General features: G+C 43.4%; 1 protein-coding gene across 1 annotated transcript; it reads right to left on the bottom strand.

The window, feature by feature from the left end:
• Positions 1 to 1,374: 1,374 nt before the first annotated feature.
• DMRT3 (doublesex and mab-3 related transcription factor 3) lies at positions 1,375 to 14,964 on the bottom strand. Its single transcript, XM_087715118.1, has 2 exons — positions 14,217 to 14,964; positions 1,375 to 2,579 (listed from the first exon to the last, which is right to left on the bottom strand). Exons 1-2 carry the CDS (start codon positions 14,719 to 14,721, stop codon positions 1,615 to 1,617), a joined length of 1,470 nt encoding a protein of 489 aa, XP_087571244.1. The 5' UTR covers positions 14,722 to 14,964; the 3' UTR covers positions 1,375 to 1,614.
• Positions 14,965 to 16,294: the final 1,330 nt, after the last annotated feature.

The following is a 16,294-nucleotide window of genomic DNA, read 5'->3' as shown; positions in this document are numbered from 1 at the left end:
GATGGATTTCAGGACAACAGTTCCAAAGCATAATCACATAGAGATATTATAAATGTTTAATATAATGAGCTATCCTTCCCAAATCTGGTGATTTCTAGGTTCTTGAAACTACAACTCCCAGGATTCTCATATTTTTAGGGGGGGTTCAATCCTCCCTTTCTCAGCTCAATTCTCTTTCTCTTTTGACCCTGTGTAGTTTAGGTACTCATCATAATGGAAGAGACGACACTGCAGGCTTTTAGCTTTAGATGGACTTAAATAATTTCTGTCACAGACTTAAAATTACTAAAATTACTTTTCTTTTGCGCATCACTAGCCCTTATACTCCCTGAAAAAAGTTGTATTCATAATGTCAATGTTTCTTTTTTCCCCTGATCCCTTTCTTCTCAATAAAGCTATCCTCTCAACAGCTAGATGTGAGGTAGGGTGTCCCTTACTTGGAAAATAAAAGAAGATAAAAGGCATATTATAAATGTATGCATTGTTTCAACACACCGCAGCAACTTCCTGAGTTTATCTCTTCCCAAACTTACCATTCTTTTTACATCTTCATAGGAGACTCCAACTAGGAATCAGGATAGTTTCAGACAAATTTTTCCAAGAAAATAAGATAATTCAAGCAATTCCCCAAAGATCCAATGAATTTAGAGAAGTGAAAAAGGTAACAGTTCTTGGAAAGCCCAAAAACAACAACTATCACCAACATATATGACTGCATTTGTATAAATGTATTTCTTGTAAATATACTTCCTCTGCTTATAATATTAGATTATAGGTCTCAAAAGTTATTTACTCTCATCAGTTATATTTACATCTCATGTTCAGGGCAAGAGAACCTAAAATTTCATTCAGAACATATCTATAAAGCCAAGCTGACTTTCTCCAGATATAAATGACAGGTGAAAATCAAGATCAGCATAGAGTTTATTTCCACCCACCCACCCAAGTCCTTAGCATGCTACATTAACCTGACAATTTTAATTAATGTGTTCATTTTTTCCACAAGACAGTTTCATGCAACTTACAGCTGTTATTTACTTTACATTGATGCTATAACATTGTTTTATCAAGCCGTGTGAAAAACATAGGATTTATGGTGCCTCCAAAAAGTATTTCAGCTGGAACCACATGTGGGCAGTTCATTCTTAGTCTTTTTATGACTCATGGGTATAACACCAAGACAGTGATGGTCATAAAGTCAGCAAGGTCACTGCTTAGTCTTCTTGCTATTTAATTATTTGCTTTTTAGTTGCTTATTTATCCTGAGGAGTCCTTTTGTTGAACACTGCATTCAAGACAATATCAACATTCCCAGTAGTGTAAAAGATAATACATGTTTGCTCTTCTTTAATAGTTTTACAATCCCCCCCCCCCAGTTTCTTACTTGTGTGTTTAATTTTTTTTCAGTAGTAACATTCAGCACTAAAGCCATGAAATAGTAACTATTTGGCATTTTTCAGTGAAGTGCAAGAAATAAAATAAATTATGTCTTTATTGCTAACAGATAGTAACAAGCAGAGTCACTTTTTTCCTGTAGATATATGACCCACTGCTTCTTTTGTATGAAGTCCAGCATTTCTGTCACATTGAAAAATGTGGTGGCAAATAATCATATTACGAAGATGTGTTTAATATTCTAGAATCTGAGGAATCAGATCTTTCATCATAGTCATCCTCTGTATAAATGGGTTGTTTTGCCACAATTGGGCATCCGTCCTCTTGAAGTGAGATTCTAGGATCCTCTGACGGGCGAGTGGGAAGGACAGGAGAACTTCGGAAGACTGTGGCAGAATTAGCAGAGAAGGGGCTGACATACTGAGACCTCAGCTGATACTGCTGCTGAAGGGTCATGGTGTTCCACAAAGTAACATCATTGGGTAGAAATGGACTGGACTGGTTCCTTGCCAAAGTATTCCTCAACATCAATGGATACCGAGGAGGTTGTGGGAAGGGATGCTGTAATGGAACAGCCAATGGATTTGGTACAACATTACTAGTATCTGCAGAAAACCTCAGTGTGTCTGGGACTCGAAAAGCAGACCCCACTGACCATTTTGAAGAGGAGATAGGATAGGAGCTCAGAGTGTGTTCAAAGAGGTGCCCATTTGAAGGCAAAACAAGGCCTTCTGGTTCTGCAGAAGTTCTGTCTCCTCCCCCTAGGGAGGATCTGCTTGACAGGAGGACCTCAACCGCACTCACTAGGTCACCCCCACAGCCTTTCAAAATCAATTCAAGCACGGTTGGCTTTTGGTTAGGGAATATTTTCTTTAACACTTCAAGGGGTGGCCGGTTGGCTTTTAAGCCAAATGGCAGAGAAACTGTCCCTGATGGGCCTTCAATCAAGAAATGGTTCTGCTCTGGTTGATACTTAGGGCTCTCAGGTCTGCTGTCAGTGCTCCCGCTGCTTTTCTGGACTGCGTAACCACCCTCATCAACGGAAACTATTTCAGGGCTCTCGGGAGTGAAGCTGTTCTTGGTCTTGGTCACCTCTGGGGAACTCCTTTGGTCTGTATCTTTGTCACTGTAGGTCTCAGTACTGTCTCCTCCACTGACGTCACCCAGTCGCTCTTCTGTCATGTCTATAAAACAGAGGGCAGCTTTGTTATGCCACTGGGAACAAAGGCATTATCATTTCTGTGTACATTTTTTGACTATTACAAGCACTGAATCCTTATGAATATATTGTTCTAGATTACAAGTATTAAAAAGGTGTTGATTTATAACAAAGATAGGGTATTTGCCCATTTAGCAATAGCAGTTAGACTTATATAACGCTTCATAGGGCTTTCAGCCCTCTCTAAGCGGTTTAGAGTCAGCATATCACCCCCACAGTCTGGGTCCTCATTTCACCCACCTCGGAAGGATGGAAAGCTGAGTCAACCTTGAGCCGGTGAGATTAGATCCGCTGAACTGCAGATAACAGTCAGCTGAAGTGGCCTGCAGTACTGCACCCTAACCACTGTGCCACCTCACCTCTTTAATCCATTTATAATGACTTTGGCCCTTTTATTTATTTTCTAGATATTATGCTTTGCTTGTACCACAGACCACAGTCACAAATTGGAAATGAAAATAAGGAAATCATGTCCCCATTTGCTACTTCCCATAACTCTTGTTGTAGATCACTTATCTATTACACCACTACAATATTCTATGTTCATACAGTTATATAAGAATAAACCAAGTATATAATTGAAGCATTTTAGTTCATTTATTAGAAAATATTGAGACTAGAATCAATGATTCATTAACACCAAATGATTTTCAAAGGAATTAAAGTTTTTCTTTTAGTCAAAGTCAACTGAGAAAAAAAGAATTTATTTGTGGTCCATGGCATTACTATGATAAAGTACTCTTATCAATCAGCCGTCACTAAATCCTGAAGAGAATCTTAAAACTTTGGTCACTGTTGTCAAAGCATAGGTCAAATGCCACCTTGAAGCATCCTGTCTGGAAAACATGTATGCTCTCATCTTTATTAATTTCCAAAATAATTGTTCTCAATTTCTGAAACCTCATCATGGTTCACCAAAAGGGAAGTAAGGAGACAGCTAAAGTAAGATTTTTCCTTCCAGAATGCTTGTCTGATGAAGAACTCTTAAATATTCAAGTTTCTATATTGTTTAATAAACTCCAAATTGGTATTAGTAAGGGCTAGAGTTCTGTTGATTTGGGATTGCCTTTTCATATCTAATTAATCATATCTGATTAATTTTGCAATTTCCTTTATCCTCACTTACATGACTTGGTGGTACAAATAATAAAATAAATAATAAAATAAAATGAATAAAATAAAATTAAAAATAAAATAGAATAAGACCATAAAGCAAAACAAAAATCTGCCAGATAAATTAAGATTACATACTAATCCTAAACTTTGCCTTTATTTGAGTTCTCTGTGCAGTTCACCAAGCCACACCTCTTTGTGAGAAAACCACAGACAACATGAATGGGTTCTGTTGAATGAAATGTCCTGTAGCATGTTTTCCTAGACACTCCTTCATTTTAGCCTATATTCTTGAACTTCTTGCTAAAATAAAGTAAGCAAGAAATAGCACAAATAGCTACCTGAAATGCACCTGTTTTTACACATTAGATTGGGGTAGGCAACCCTTTTTGATCTGAATATTTAGTCTCATGTTTGCTCGGGGTTCCACTCACTTGTGGCAGGCATAAAAACTATCAGAACCCAGAAACTAATAAGTGTAAAAATACCATACTTATTAGGTATAATAAGAAAATACCCACCAGGATATCTATTACATGAATAACTATAAATTATGTACTTTATATCATAATCTTAGCTACATGTAAATCCTAAAAGCATTAATAAATCAATTCCCCTTTCCTCACCTATAATGCCTTCAGGCAACTTATTCTAAATATTCTAGAGACTGCTTCTAAATAGTCTACCATTTAGATTTAAATTTTATGTAAAATTGATCTGGAGATTCAATACATGTATCATTATTACAAATATATATCTGTTTCATTCATTTATTTTAAAAAAGTGAGAGGAAAAAGATAAGTAGAGAAGGTTGTAACCAAAATAGTTTTTGAAAAGTAAATAGGCATTCTTGTTCATTAGCATTTGTAACCAAGACAAAATAAATATTTCATCTGAGCCAATTTTTTACAGCAAAGTGCATAAATGTTCATGTTGCAATAGATAGAACCAAACCCAAATGGAATTCAAGAAAAAATATTTTATTACAGTTTTAAAATGCCAAATCTTTCAGGTGAAGATTTTGTGTGTCAGGATTCAATTAACATTGCTTTGAAAATATTCACATTTGTACATTATTTTGCTGTCAGACTAACAGAATTCAACAAGAATTCCAGATCTATTTATCAAATTGTATCCTATGTTGTTAAGCCTATCGCAAGTCATCCTAAGTGTTGGTCCAAATCTCAGATTGAACTCTTTTTCCCCCTTCAAGAATCCATCTCACCTGCTGAATCTACACACACCTTTAATTCACGTGTGTAACTGTTTTAATTTTACATTGCTGAAACTGAGTAAGTGGATTTATAGCAAGTTTATTGAAATCCCCAGAAGTAGCTTGAAGCTTAGTTCATGTCCCCAGCAGTCTCCCAGAGAACCATATCATCCCTTTTCATTCAAACAGACTACCTGAAAAGATGTATACAATAAGTCACTCAAACATGGGCATTTGAATGAAGCTAAATATTTATATCTATTTAAATTAAGGAGGACTTTATTTGCTGCTTTAGATAACGTAGCTCAACAATTATTTTCCTTCTGAGAATGATCACTTATGTCGAATATATACGCAGATGGTGTAAAGCAATAGCAATAGCAATAGCAGTAGACTTATATACCGCTTCATAGGGCTTTCAGCCCTCTCTAAGCGGTTTACAGAGAGTCAGCATATTGCCCCCAACAATCTGGGTCCTCATTTTACCCACCTCGGAAGGATGGAAGGCTGAGTCAACCCTGAGCCGGTGGGATTTGAACCGCTGAACTGCTGATCTAGCAGTAGCCTGCAGTGCTGCATTTAACCACTGCGCCACCTTGGCTCTTGGCAAGGCCTCCAACCTTGGCAAACTTAACACCCTTGGACTTTAATTTTTAGAATTCTATGGATTCTATGAATTCCCCAGCCAGCCAAATCCACAGGTCTTAAAAGATTCCAAGCTTGGACAACCCTATATAAACATATCTGTTGTTTATTTGATTTTGGCTTTATGTGTGTGTGAACCCAGCCATTGCTATTTATGATCCATGTTTCTAGCTTAATTTATTCTGTAAATTTAGCCTATTGTAGTTTATTCAACAATCCACACTTAGCCCTGCCATGGTTTAGCATGGTGTCTGAACCAGGTCAGAAATTCTTGCAAAACATCATCCAGCAGCAGCAGCATCTGCTTAGCCCCCTGGAGCATGCAGGGATCTTTGACGGATGGAGGTGTCCTCCTCCCTTCTCCTAAGCCGTTAAGCAGAAAAGTGCTGACTAGCTGGCAGGGAAGAATTTCTCATCAATGAGCTTTGATTGTATTTGGTAAAGAAAATGCCTGTTGCCTGGTAACATTTCACTTGAGCCTGACCTACTCCAAAGTTATTGCTAACCGATTCGATTTACACTGTCCTCTGGTGATTACTGTAATCTTTTAAACTGGGAGGTTCATACATCAGTGGGGCAAAAATTGTGTGCTTCTCCCCCTCAGATTTATACGCTTTGAAGAAGAGCCAGACAGGGTAGCCTGTTTCTTCAAGCAATGGAGAAATCAATGCAACCTTCAAACCCCTCATGACCAGGAATGTTGCCCCCACACAGTATGTTAAGACCAAAACCTCACACGATGTTTAGGTATCCACTAACAGAAACCATGGGAACCATCCAATGAATCAAGCAACACAGCACTAGAGACAATCTTGCAAAGACAACAACCTAAGTGGAGGATGAGTACAGACAGAGATAACTTGGCAAGCAACTGAAAGCTAACACGTCATATATATGTACCCATCAAAACTATGAGCATTTAAATTTCATTGATTTCAACGTGCTTACTTTTCTCCCAGGGCAACAGGCTGGCCTCCAGCTGGCTATTAGCCAGCATGATTACAGCAGTAATCCACTTCCTTGGAATTGAGAAAGGAGAACTCTTAACTATTCCTAGGATTAAAGAATGAATTTTCACCACTGCAATTGTAATAAATGTTCCATAGAACTATATCAAGGTACAGCTAAGTATACTTATTCTAATTCTCTAGGGATTCTGCTCTTAAAAGATTCTCTGTTCTTAAGGATTGTGTCAGGGAATTTGCAGTCATTCAATTAAATCAATGAAATCAGTGGAATTAAAAAAACCCACTCAAATGCTAAGGGAATTGTGTTACATACTTTTCTTTTTGAATAAGTTTTGCTTTGAATGGAAGTATTTTGTGTGCTCCATCTTGTGTATGGTACTCATCATGGATGATGATAAGTTTTGAACAGTTCTGATATAGTCACTGATATCTATCAAACAAGAGCAGGAATAAACTAGGTTTCTAAATTGCCAATTTGTTCCAAATTATCTTCTTCCCATTTAGGTCTACTGGGAAAGGCAGAGACTGATTTCAAGAGAAATTCAGCTAAGAATTACAATATTACATGGTTCTGAAGCAACAGTATAACAATATACCACCACCTGTAAAGTTTCCTAATATATTATTTTTCTTGATTTTAACTAGAGAAAACAAGAAGAGAAATGCTAGCTATATTTTCTTTCTTGAAAAGGATGACACTTCTAAGACTACAAAAATACTCCAATAGCTCCCTTCTTAACCTCCAGCAGTAGGACACTGCCCAAGTTACAACCTCTCCCTTAATGGTGAGGGAAACACACATAGCTGCCCAAACTCTGTTTGCCATTAATTAAAATGCCTCTTTCCATTAAATTCAGTTTTAAAAAAATCCCTCAGCAAATGCAAAAAGAAATATAAAGAAAGACCAGATCTCCTCACCCAGAAAGTAAAAATAACAAGAATGGCAAATATTAAAGATCTTTAGTGAAGGGTTCGTACTCGGAGATAAGAACGGAAAAACCATTTCTAGTAGGAAAAGATGGCATTTTAGAAGATGCTTCAATATGAAGCTGAAGATGCAATGCCCAGAATGCTATGCACACTATTGCCCCAAAGAGCAAGGAAACATTTGATGGGAAAAGGTTGACATTCAGAAGAGTCTGATGCTGTCAAGGAGCAAGTCTTGCTCGCTTGTGCAGTTGTCAAATCCAAGTTCTTCCATTTTAATGCGGAGGGGGGGGGGGACAACCACCAAAGTCTATTGAAGTAAATATGCACCTTCAAATTATGGACATTTGCAACAGAATTTAAACTCCTAAAAATGTGCAGCGGGGTTGTTTGCTTGCTCAGGATGAAGCCTAATCAGAATAAAGGAAACTGCAACAATTCTGTGCAGGTAGATTCATTGTGTTGAATCCCATAACACTGTTCCCAAGTAAGGCCCCCAGCACTGCAGTCTCTCCCACTCCCCCATTGATTCAGAATGGAGTCTTAGCTTACTCTACACTTTTTATAAGATTAAATGGAGACTCCAAACCAAGGGTGGCAACTATGACAACTTTACAACCTGTGGACTTCAACTCCCAGGAGTGGCTCAGGAATCTGGAGGCTGAAATCCTCAGGTCCTAAAGGGGTCATAGTTGCTCATCCCTGTTCAAAATTCCTCTTTGGAAATGATGTGGGGAGCGAGGGAGGGAGAGAGAGAATGGCCTGAATATGTCACCTCTGAACAGTGTGTGTGTGTGTGTGTGTGTGTGTGTGTGTGTGTGTGTAATTTTCTGCTAATGCAAAGGCCTCCCACAGCACCTAAATTCGTATTTACTGGGAAGGTGGAGGAGAGAGAAAATCGGAAGGCATAAACGAAAGAATCACATGTGAACACAGATTTTGGGTTAACAATTTGAGTTCTTGTATGTGCCAGTATTTACTTTAAATTTTGCATAATAGTTCAAGTTACACGAGTCTTCAAAAAACTACCGTTTTGCCTAGATTCCATAATTTATTAAAGTGGGAATTACAATTTCTGGGATCTGTTCAGAGTTGGGGAGAAAAGAAACCTGGCAGCACTCATTCCCCAGAGTCTCTACACGATGACTATTTGGGGATCAGGTGCAGTTTGTTCGGCTTCTCTAACTTAAACGGACAGAGGCGCGCGGCAGACCGATCCATAGCCCGGAACTGAAGATCAGGCTGGACAGGACCGGAAAGCGGGAAAAGGAGGCGTTGGTCCAAATCTTCCTAATCCGGACAAATAGTTAACGCAGAAACCCAACATCGAACCGGACTGACTCGGAACAAATATTCTGGGGCAAGATAGAATTTGCGCACACAAAAATTATGGCGAACGTCGCCTTTTGGGGTTTTGGTTTTCATAGATAAAAACGACCGATCTGCACCTCAATTTTTAGAAAAGGACAGCAACATTCCCGAGGTCTGGTTCGGGCGCGTAGGGAGCTCCTGCTTCGCGCTTCTCCTGGGGACAGGAAAAGGAGGCGCTGGAAACAAAATTCCTGCCGCAGCCTAAATGTCTTAAACAGCCCCATCTGAAGAAGTGCATTTCCGCATTTGGTCCCCTACGAGAGCGAGGGCGAAAAAGAGAGGGAGTCTAGAGAGAGAGAGAGAATGAAAGGCAGGGGAGAGGAGAGAGAGAGAGTTGCAAAGAGATTTGCGGCAGAGAAGATAATTCGGAATGGAGTGCGAGGAAGAGGCGGCGTGTAGGTCGTGGTGCCAAGTTTAAGCTCCAGAAACCCGTAGCCCTCCAAGCGCACGCATGAGTAAGGAAAGAGTAAACATCTTTACACACGATGTTTAACCAGGGTCAGTTAATTAATCTATTTTTTGAACTCATGAACTCACCAAAAGAGCTCGTCGGCGCGCTAAGACACCTTCCCTCCCCTCCCACCCAGCTCTGAACAAATGTAATACTTGCAAACAATTCGGTTTGTAAGTCGCCGAGGCTAGAGCGCGGCGTCGATCCCACCTGTCTAAAATCGGAACGGGTCGCCAGAGACTTAGAAGCGAGCCTCTAGCCCTGTGTGGGGGATGACCCATCAGCGGTTTTCCATCTAAGTAGGACTCCTAACCTGGTTCATTCACGAGCCCTACTTTCCTTAATCGTGGTTTAACACGAACCAAAATCGAGGATGTTGATTCATATATTGCCCAAGCCAACGGAAGGCAACCACACAACCCTGACTTGAAATACCACGCCAAGACTAAGTTAAGAGCTGCAAAGCTATCTGGGGAGTTCTGGGAGTTGAAGTCCTCCAGGCTTAACGTTGCCAAGGTTGGAGACCCCTGTGATATGGTAGGCACCAACGTCCTGCCTTCTCCTTGCGCAGAAAGGATCGCAATCAAAGGGCTTGGGGGGACGCTGCTGGCAAAGCTCGGTGCCCCAGCTCCAAGTCTTCATCAGAAGTCAACAAAACACCTTGATGAAGGTCGCTTACACTCGGTAACGTGTGACTTCCGCCCCGTCCCATTGCTTCTTTCAGCTGCGACTCCAAAAACCCATCATTCCCAGCTCCGCTTTGTCTGAAGAACCTGGAAACTGGAATCCTTGCCCCGACAAGTTCCACTCAGCGGCGGGAACGCTTCTCTTCAGTGATGGGCTCTCTAGCCAAACGAAGAATGTTGAGATCCGTGCAGGCTCCTCCTAAGGCTTGGAAGTCGGTCGGGATCGCTGGGGCTTCGCCAAACCAGACCGTGCAGGACTCGCTTGCCCCGGGGGCTCAGACGCAGGTTTGCGCGCTCCCCACACTTTGCAGACACTCACCTCTGGGTTAGCGCTGACTGAACCCATCGTCGTTTATGCATCAGACTTGGTTAATAGATTAGGGCCTTGTGTAAATCCAGCCGGCGTCTCCTTCATTGCTTGATTATCTCCCGAGAGCGGGACGAAAATATCTGGAAAGAACCTCACGTCTTTGACAGATATCCAGAATAATGGAAGTGGGATTTTTTTAAAAAGCACCCCACCTTCTGATAGCAGCCTCGATCTATTGCTTTCTTGAAAAATCTACCCTACTTTAACTGGTGTGATTTAAAATGTGGGGTTTGCAGTCCAACCCTAGCAGTGGCATTGCACAACGAATGGGCGCTTTTACAGCCCACTCTCTGCCCTGTTACTTTTCCTCCAAACAAACAAACCCCTATACAAAAGCGGGTACTGAGGGTGGGTTTCTCGAGTCAGCAAAAGAAGTTGCTGTGGAGTCCGAAAAAAAAAACTTCCAGGTGGACACTGAGAGTTTGGGATGGTGTCACTAAATGAAATGGGGGACCCTTCTTGTTGACCGGGTAGACATGGCCTTCTCTATGGCTGCCTAATGTTGGTGGAATTAGCTACTGCAGGAAAAGCTTTTGGAAAGCTAACACTTTCTCACTGCAATTATCTAGAGAAAAGGATGGTTTCAATCCTCACTATTGCTTTGCCTATATTTCTTTATTATCTCGTTTGTTTTATTTTGTTTTATTGTCTTTTTATCTTTTTTTCAAACTTTAGTCCTTGTTTATATTGATAAATAGAGCCTGAGCTCAATTTCATTTTTTATTTAAATGCATAAAACAAGGGATTAAACCATAAGTGCAATAATTAATTCAGATGTGTAACAATGAGAGGCTACCCTCAAAATTGCAATTAACTATTACAGCCTTATCCTGCTTCTTCCTTTCATCTATTTTCTCTTTCTTTTCTTGCCTACTTAATGTCAACCAGATCGACAGTGCCGACTCAAAGGATCCACTGACCTTAACAAACATCACTCCCAGGAAAAAGCATGAGAATAAACTTGCAGCTTAGATTCTTTTATATGCCTTCTATGTTTTCTTGAAAACGTGGATGAGCCAGGACCAACATTAGGAAGACAACAGAAAAAAGGACTAGAGTTGTTTTGCAATTAAAAGTTAGCGTCAGGATGACTTCATTGAAATATTCATTTTGGCTCAGATATTCTTCTAACTCTCTAGGCAGCAGAAAAAGATATTTATTTTCCTGATTTTTTTTTTAAAAAATAGAGGGGAATAAGAAGAGATTAGATGAAGCTAATACTCAAAATTGCCACTGAAGAAAGCTTCTGGTGTGTACTCAAGTAATGATGGTGTATTTAATAAATAAGCAAATCGTGTTTACATAAACCATGGCTTACTGTATATGATACCAGAAGGAACTGTTAAAGTAAGAAACAAGTTTACTAACTCATTGCAGGACCAAATGTAAAATCCTTGGAATTTTCCAGGCTCATGAGTATCTACTAACAGACTTTCTCACGGGATTTAGTAGGACTTGGCACATGTCCATTTCTTTTAGGCTTTAATTTTTATGGATCTTTTTTAAAATTGTCCACAGACTGATTTTCTGTTTTCACCAAGTTTCTGCAATGGGAGAAGAAGCCTTTAAAAAAAAAAGCTTTCTATAAACGCTAACTGTGAAGTGGATCCATTCTGATTTTTCCAGATATATGATTATATGATGAACCTAAATGGGACTGATTATTGTTGTCCAATAGTTTTAAGGGACTTTCAAGTTTCAGGTTGATGAAAGAGTAAATTCAGACATGAATATTGTTTCCAACAGATTTGCAAAGCACATCTTGCTTGGGAGTAAAGCTGTCTTTGGGAGTTACCTACAGAGTAACTCCCAAAAGGATCCATGGGCTTCCACTCTATACTTCCTTTGACCTCAAAGGTAACTCCAGGAAAAAAAAACAGACCTGTGGAAAACTTGTTGTCTTCTGAAGAACCTTTTTAAAGATGGTTTCCATAGCTATTCAGGAACCCTGTTTCCAGAAAGAGAAGTCAAGAACCACCCTTAATATTTTATACAAAACAGGGTGTTCAGTAAAGCCCTTTTAAGAAAGGCTTATGGCTTGCCATGGCAAAATAACACTCCAATTTTCAAATCCTTCAACATTTGACTGTGAAAAGTACTTCAAAGGCTGAATGTCATCCCAAAATCTGATGGAAGTGAAAATAAAATAGAATATATCTACATTGGTCATTGACCAGAATAATAAACAGCTTTATAGTAGGATTTACTAGACAGGGATCAAGTGGAAATACATACTTTTAGAATTATTATTATTAAACCCTGAATTACTCTCCTTAAACTTAAAAGAGGCTGCTGATTGGGAAAAGCATTGATCATCCAGAAGTAGTCAGGATGACAGAGAACCAACAAATTAAGGTGATCCTGAGATGGCAAGGCTGGTTTCTTTTCTCTATGCCTGAGGCTAGGTTCACACATTACACCAAACCCCAAATTGTTTTAGTATACCTTGTGGAACCACCACAGTAGATCCACTGCTTGAACAACTCACCAAGTCACAAGCTGCCTTAAATTGCTTGGTGTCACAAGCCAGTCTAAGTCAAAACTAAGCAATCGAAATCAGGGCTTTGCCTGTTGGGTGAACCAGGCCAAAAGTGTACAAAAGGGGAGCTTTAATTCTTCCTTTTCAGACTCCTCTCAAATTGCTTCTCACCTAGAAACCCTGCGGTCTGACAATCCACCGGTTTTACAAGAATAGCGCCAGCTAAAAGCTTTTTGGGAAGCCAACTCAGAAGTCAATTTTTCCGATTCCATCTTCCGAGGAGCTGTACTTAACCTGCGACCTTGCCTTTAAGCCTGCAGCAATCGACAGGCTTCATCATATCCTGCTACAACCACAGCACGTATCTGTTCCCTTTCTACCGTGGAAAGCGCCGCGCCTCTGAAGAAAAGCCGGAGGGGATTAAAATCTCCCGAGAGAAAGCCCAGAAGCTCCCCTGCAGAGGACGCCTTAAGTCTCGGAGACGATCCCGGTAGGCACAAAGCTAATCGCTGCTCTTCGGGGATGGATAGAGGTGCTGTCCACTTCCTTCCCCCAGACGGGGGAGAGGACGGGGCTTCGATTATTAAGCTTCTTCCAAGAGACCCTTTCTGGCCCAAAGGGGAGACGCTCGCTCCCCGCTCAACCTTCCACCAGCTCTGCGTTGGCGAGGCTGGAATCGTCGGCAGGACAAAAGCGCGCGTCGCCAGGCTGCCTGCCTGCCTCCGCGCCTGGAACCCGCTCTGGTCTCGGGCTGCTTTCACCCGCAGGGAAGCGAAGAACAGAAGAGAAGATCCCGGGAGACGGGCAAGACTGAGCTCCGTTCGGAGGCGAAGACTAGGGCCCAGCCGTCCAGCCCGCGAACGAGCGAGACAAGAAGATCGCCTCCCCGCCCTCGAAGCTCCTAGTCCTAAAAGACGCCGGGCTAATCCCCCCACTTCGCTGGTGGGGGGGGGCTCTTCGAGACCAAAGATTTGTTCCTGTCCCTCCCCCCGGGTCTTTATCCGGATCGGAGAAAGCAGGAGCATCGGGGTAGCTCTTTGGCGGAGCCTTAATTGCGGAGTCCTCCCGTCGCGCAGGGCCAGGGGCTCCACTGTTAAGCCTGATGAATTGGGGGCGCCGATCTTTTCATTTCCCTGCCTCATCGCGGGTTTCCTGGCTCCTTCACCCGGCCCGCAGCAGCCCCCCCTCCCAACTGGCCGGGCTCTGGGCTCGGAAAGCGCCCGGCCGCCATCCCGCACTGGGGTTCTGCCTTCAGTTCAAGAGACGGCCGAGTAATTTTAGGACACCCAACCGCCCCCTCGAGAAAACCGCTCGGCTCTTCCCCCGCTCGAGGGATGAAGTGCACCGACAGCTATCCCGCCCGCCCCCTGAGCACCTACCTGCTTTGGCCAAAGGCGGCGGCGGGAGGACGGCGGCGGGCTGCTCGGAAGCCCATCTCAGCGCGGCGGCAGCTGCGGCCAACTCCATGGGGGGACGATGCGAGGCGGCGGCCGGGCCCTCCGCGGGGCCAGGGACGGCGGCGACGGCGGGCGCTGCTCCGGGGTGCCCGGGCGGCGTAGCAGAGGCGGGCGTAGGAGCAGCGGAGGCGGCAGCAGCGGCGGGCAGGGCGCGCAGCGTGTCGGGCAGGAGGCTCTCCAGGCTCTCGTTGGCCTGCTGGCGGCGCAGCGCCACCTGGGCGGCCATGACGCGCTGCCGCTCGATGATGAGGATGCACTTCTCGCAGGTGCAGTCCTTGAAGCGGCAGTAACGCTTGTGGCCCTTCAGCCAGGAGAGAACGCCGTGGTTGCGGCAGCGCGCGCACTTGGGCGTCCGCTGCAGGGGCGCCCGGGCCGGCTGAGCCACAGGGCCGCCCATGTAAAGGTACGGGGAGCCGTAGCCGTTCATGGCGCCCGCGGGGGCCACCTCAGCCCTCCACCGCAGCCGCTAAGCCCGCCTCATTCGCGCCGGGGCCATGGTTGGCCAAAGGCGGCGGCGGCGACGCTTGCCTCGGGTCTGTTGGCCCCGAACCAGACGCTGAACTCGCCTCACAGCTCAAGTGCAAGTTGGGTTGGCGGCTCTCTCGCCCGCCAGCCTTCCCCGCCCCTCGGACCAGGCTCCTCCTCCCCGCCGAAGCCGCGGCGATTCTGTCTTTCCCCTGGCTGCGCCAAATTCCTCGCCCCGCCCTCCCCCCTCAGCCCCCCCCCCACTTTTCTGGAGACAGGTGGACTTGCCCACTGCGCCGCTTTCCTCGCTGAGGCCGTTTCTTCCGCGAAAGTAGGGGGGGGGGGAAGCGCCACTTCGAGCGGGGGGGGGGAGAGCGAGGCTCCCAACGCGTGCGCGCCTGTAGGTGAAAGCCACGGACGTTGCACGTTGCTGGCGTTGTCCCTTCTGGATGGGGACGTAAGGCACTCGATGCTCCTGCTAGGCTTTGGGGCCTGCAAAGCAACCGGGACCCCGCTTTCTGCAGAAAAGGGGCGGAGCTATTGCTGAAGGTCCTGTATCCCAGCCCTCGAAAACTTTCAAGCGCCGGGATTGGCTCAAAGGACCCTGTCAGGCGTTAACTCTTTCCCATCCGGCGCGATTTCTAACCAATAATCCGCTTTAAATCGCTCCCTTAGGGTGAATTTATAAGCACCGTGTTAGAGGATGCAGAACGGGAGATCAAGGTGTATTTCCCCCCCCCCCAAAAAAAAACCTTCCCTCCCCCACAATACATAAGCAGAAATCTGTTCCAGAAATACATGCATACATACATATTTACATCCCAATGAGTGTGTGTGTGTGTGTGTGTAGTCATTCATTGGGATGTAAATATCTGCTAATAGATTTCTCAAAGGAGGGGAGAGTTAGATCTTTGCAAAGTATCAGTACAAGGGGCACGATGCGGGCATCCAATAGAAAAAATAATTTTGGCTTTAGATTTTAAAAAACTTTTAGAAAGATTTTGCAGTATAATAAGTTGTTATTAATAAGCCAATTCGAACCGTGGTTCTAATTCTGATCAACCGCGCGCTAATGCAGAACATTTTGCTTCATTCAGGGTGAAACCATCAGACTTGGTAATAAAAGAAATGAAACCAAATATTTCTGCCTCTTTTGTATTGTTTATCCGTTGGATTTTACTTTGGGATTTGCTGCGAGCCTCTGGAATTCCTCCCAGCTCTCCCCAGGCTAAATATGGACGGTTAGGGAAGGGAACATACTGTTTAATGTTCCACAGCTCTTGTTAAACCAGAATCAGAGTGGGGAAACGGCTGCCCACTCCAAATCCATTTTCCCCGGGTCCTTCAAAATCCAGTGATCCAACTCACCTGAGGGGAAGGATTTAAATACAGGGGAAGGAGATAAAAAGAGGATTGGGAATCGGTCTTGGAAGAGAAATGGACAGAAATTTAAGAAGGCGAAGATTTTTTTTTCCGAACGAAAGACGCTCTCAATAATTCGTAAGGTGGAAAATATGAACATTTGGAAGCACAGT

The sequence above is a fragment of the Thamnophis sirtalis genome, unplaced genomic scaffold, assembly GCF_051295495.1.
Source record: "Thamnophis sirtalis isolate CommonGarterSnake01/CBP01778 unplaced genomic scaffold, rThaSir2_p1.2 scaffold_5, whole genome shotgun sequence".
NCBI classification, from domain to species: Eukaryota; Metazoa; Chordata; class Lepidosauria; order Squamata; family Natricidae; genus Thamnophis; species Thamnophis sirtalis.
The sequence above is the reverse complement of the archived record's forward strand: the minus strand, read 5'-3'. Positions and strand labels throughout refer to the sequence as shown.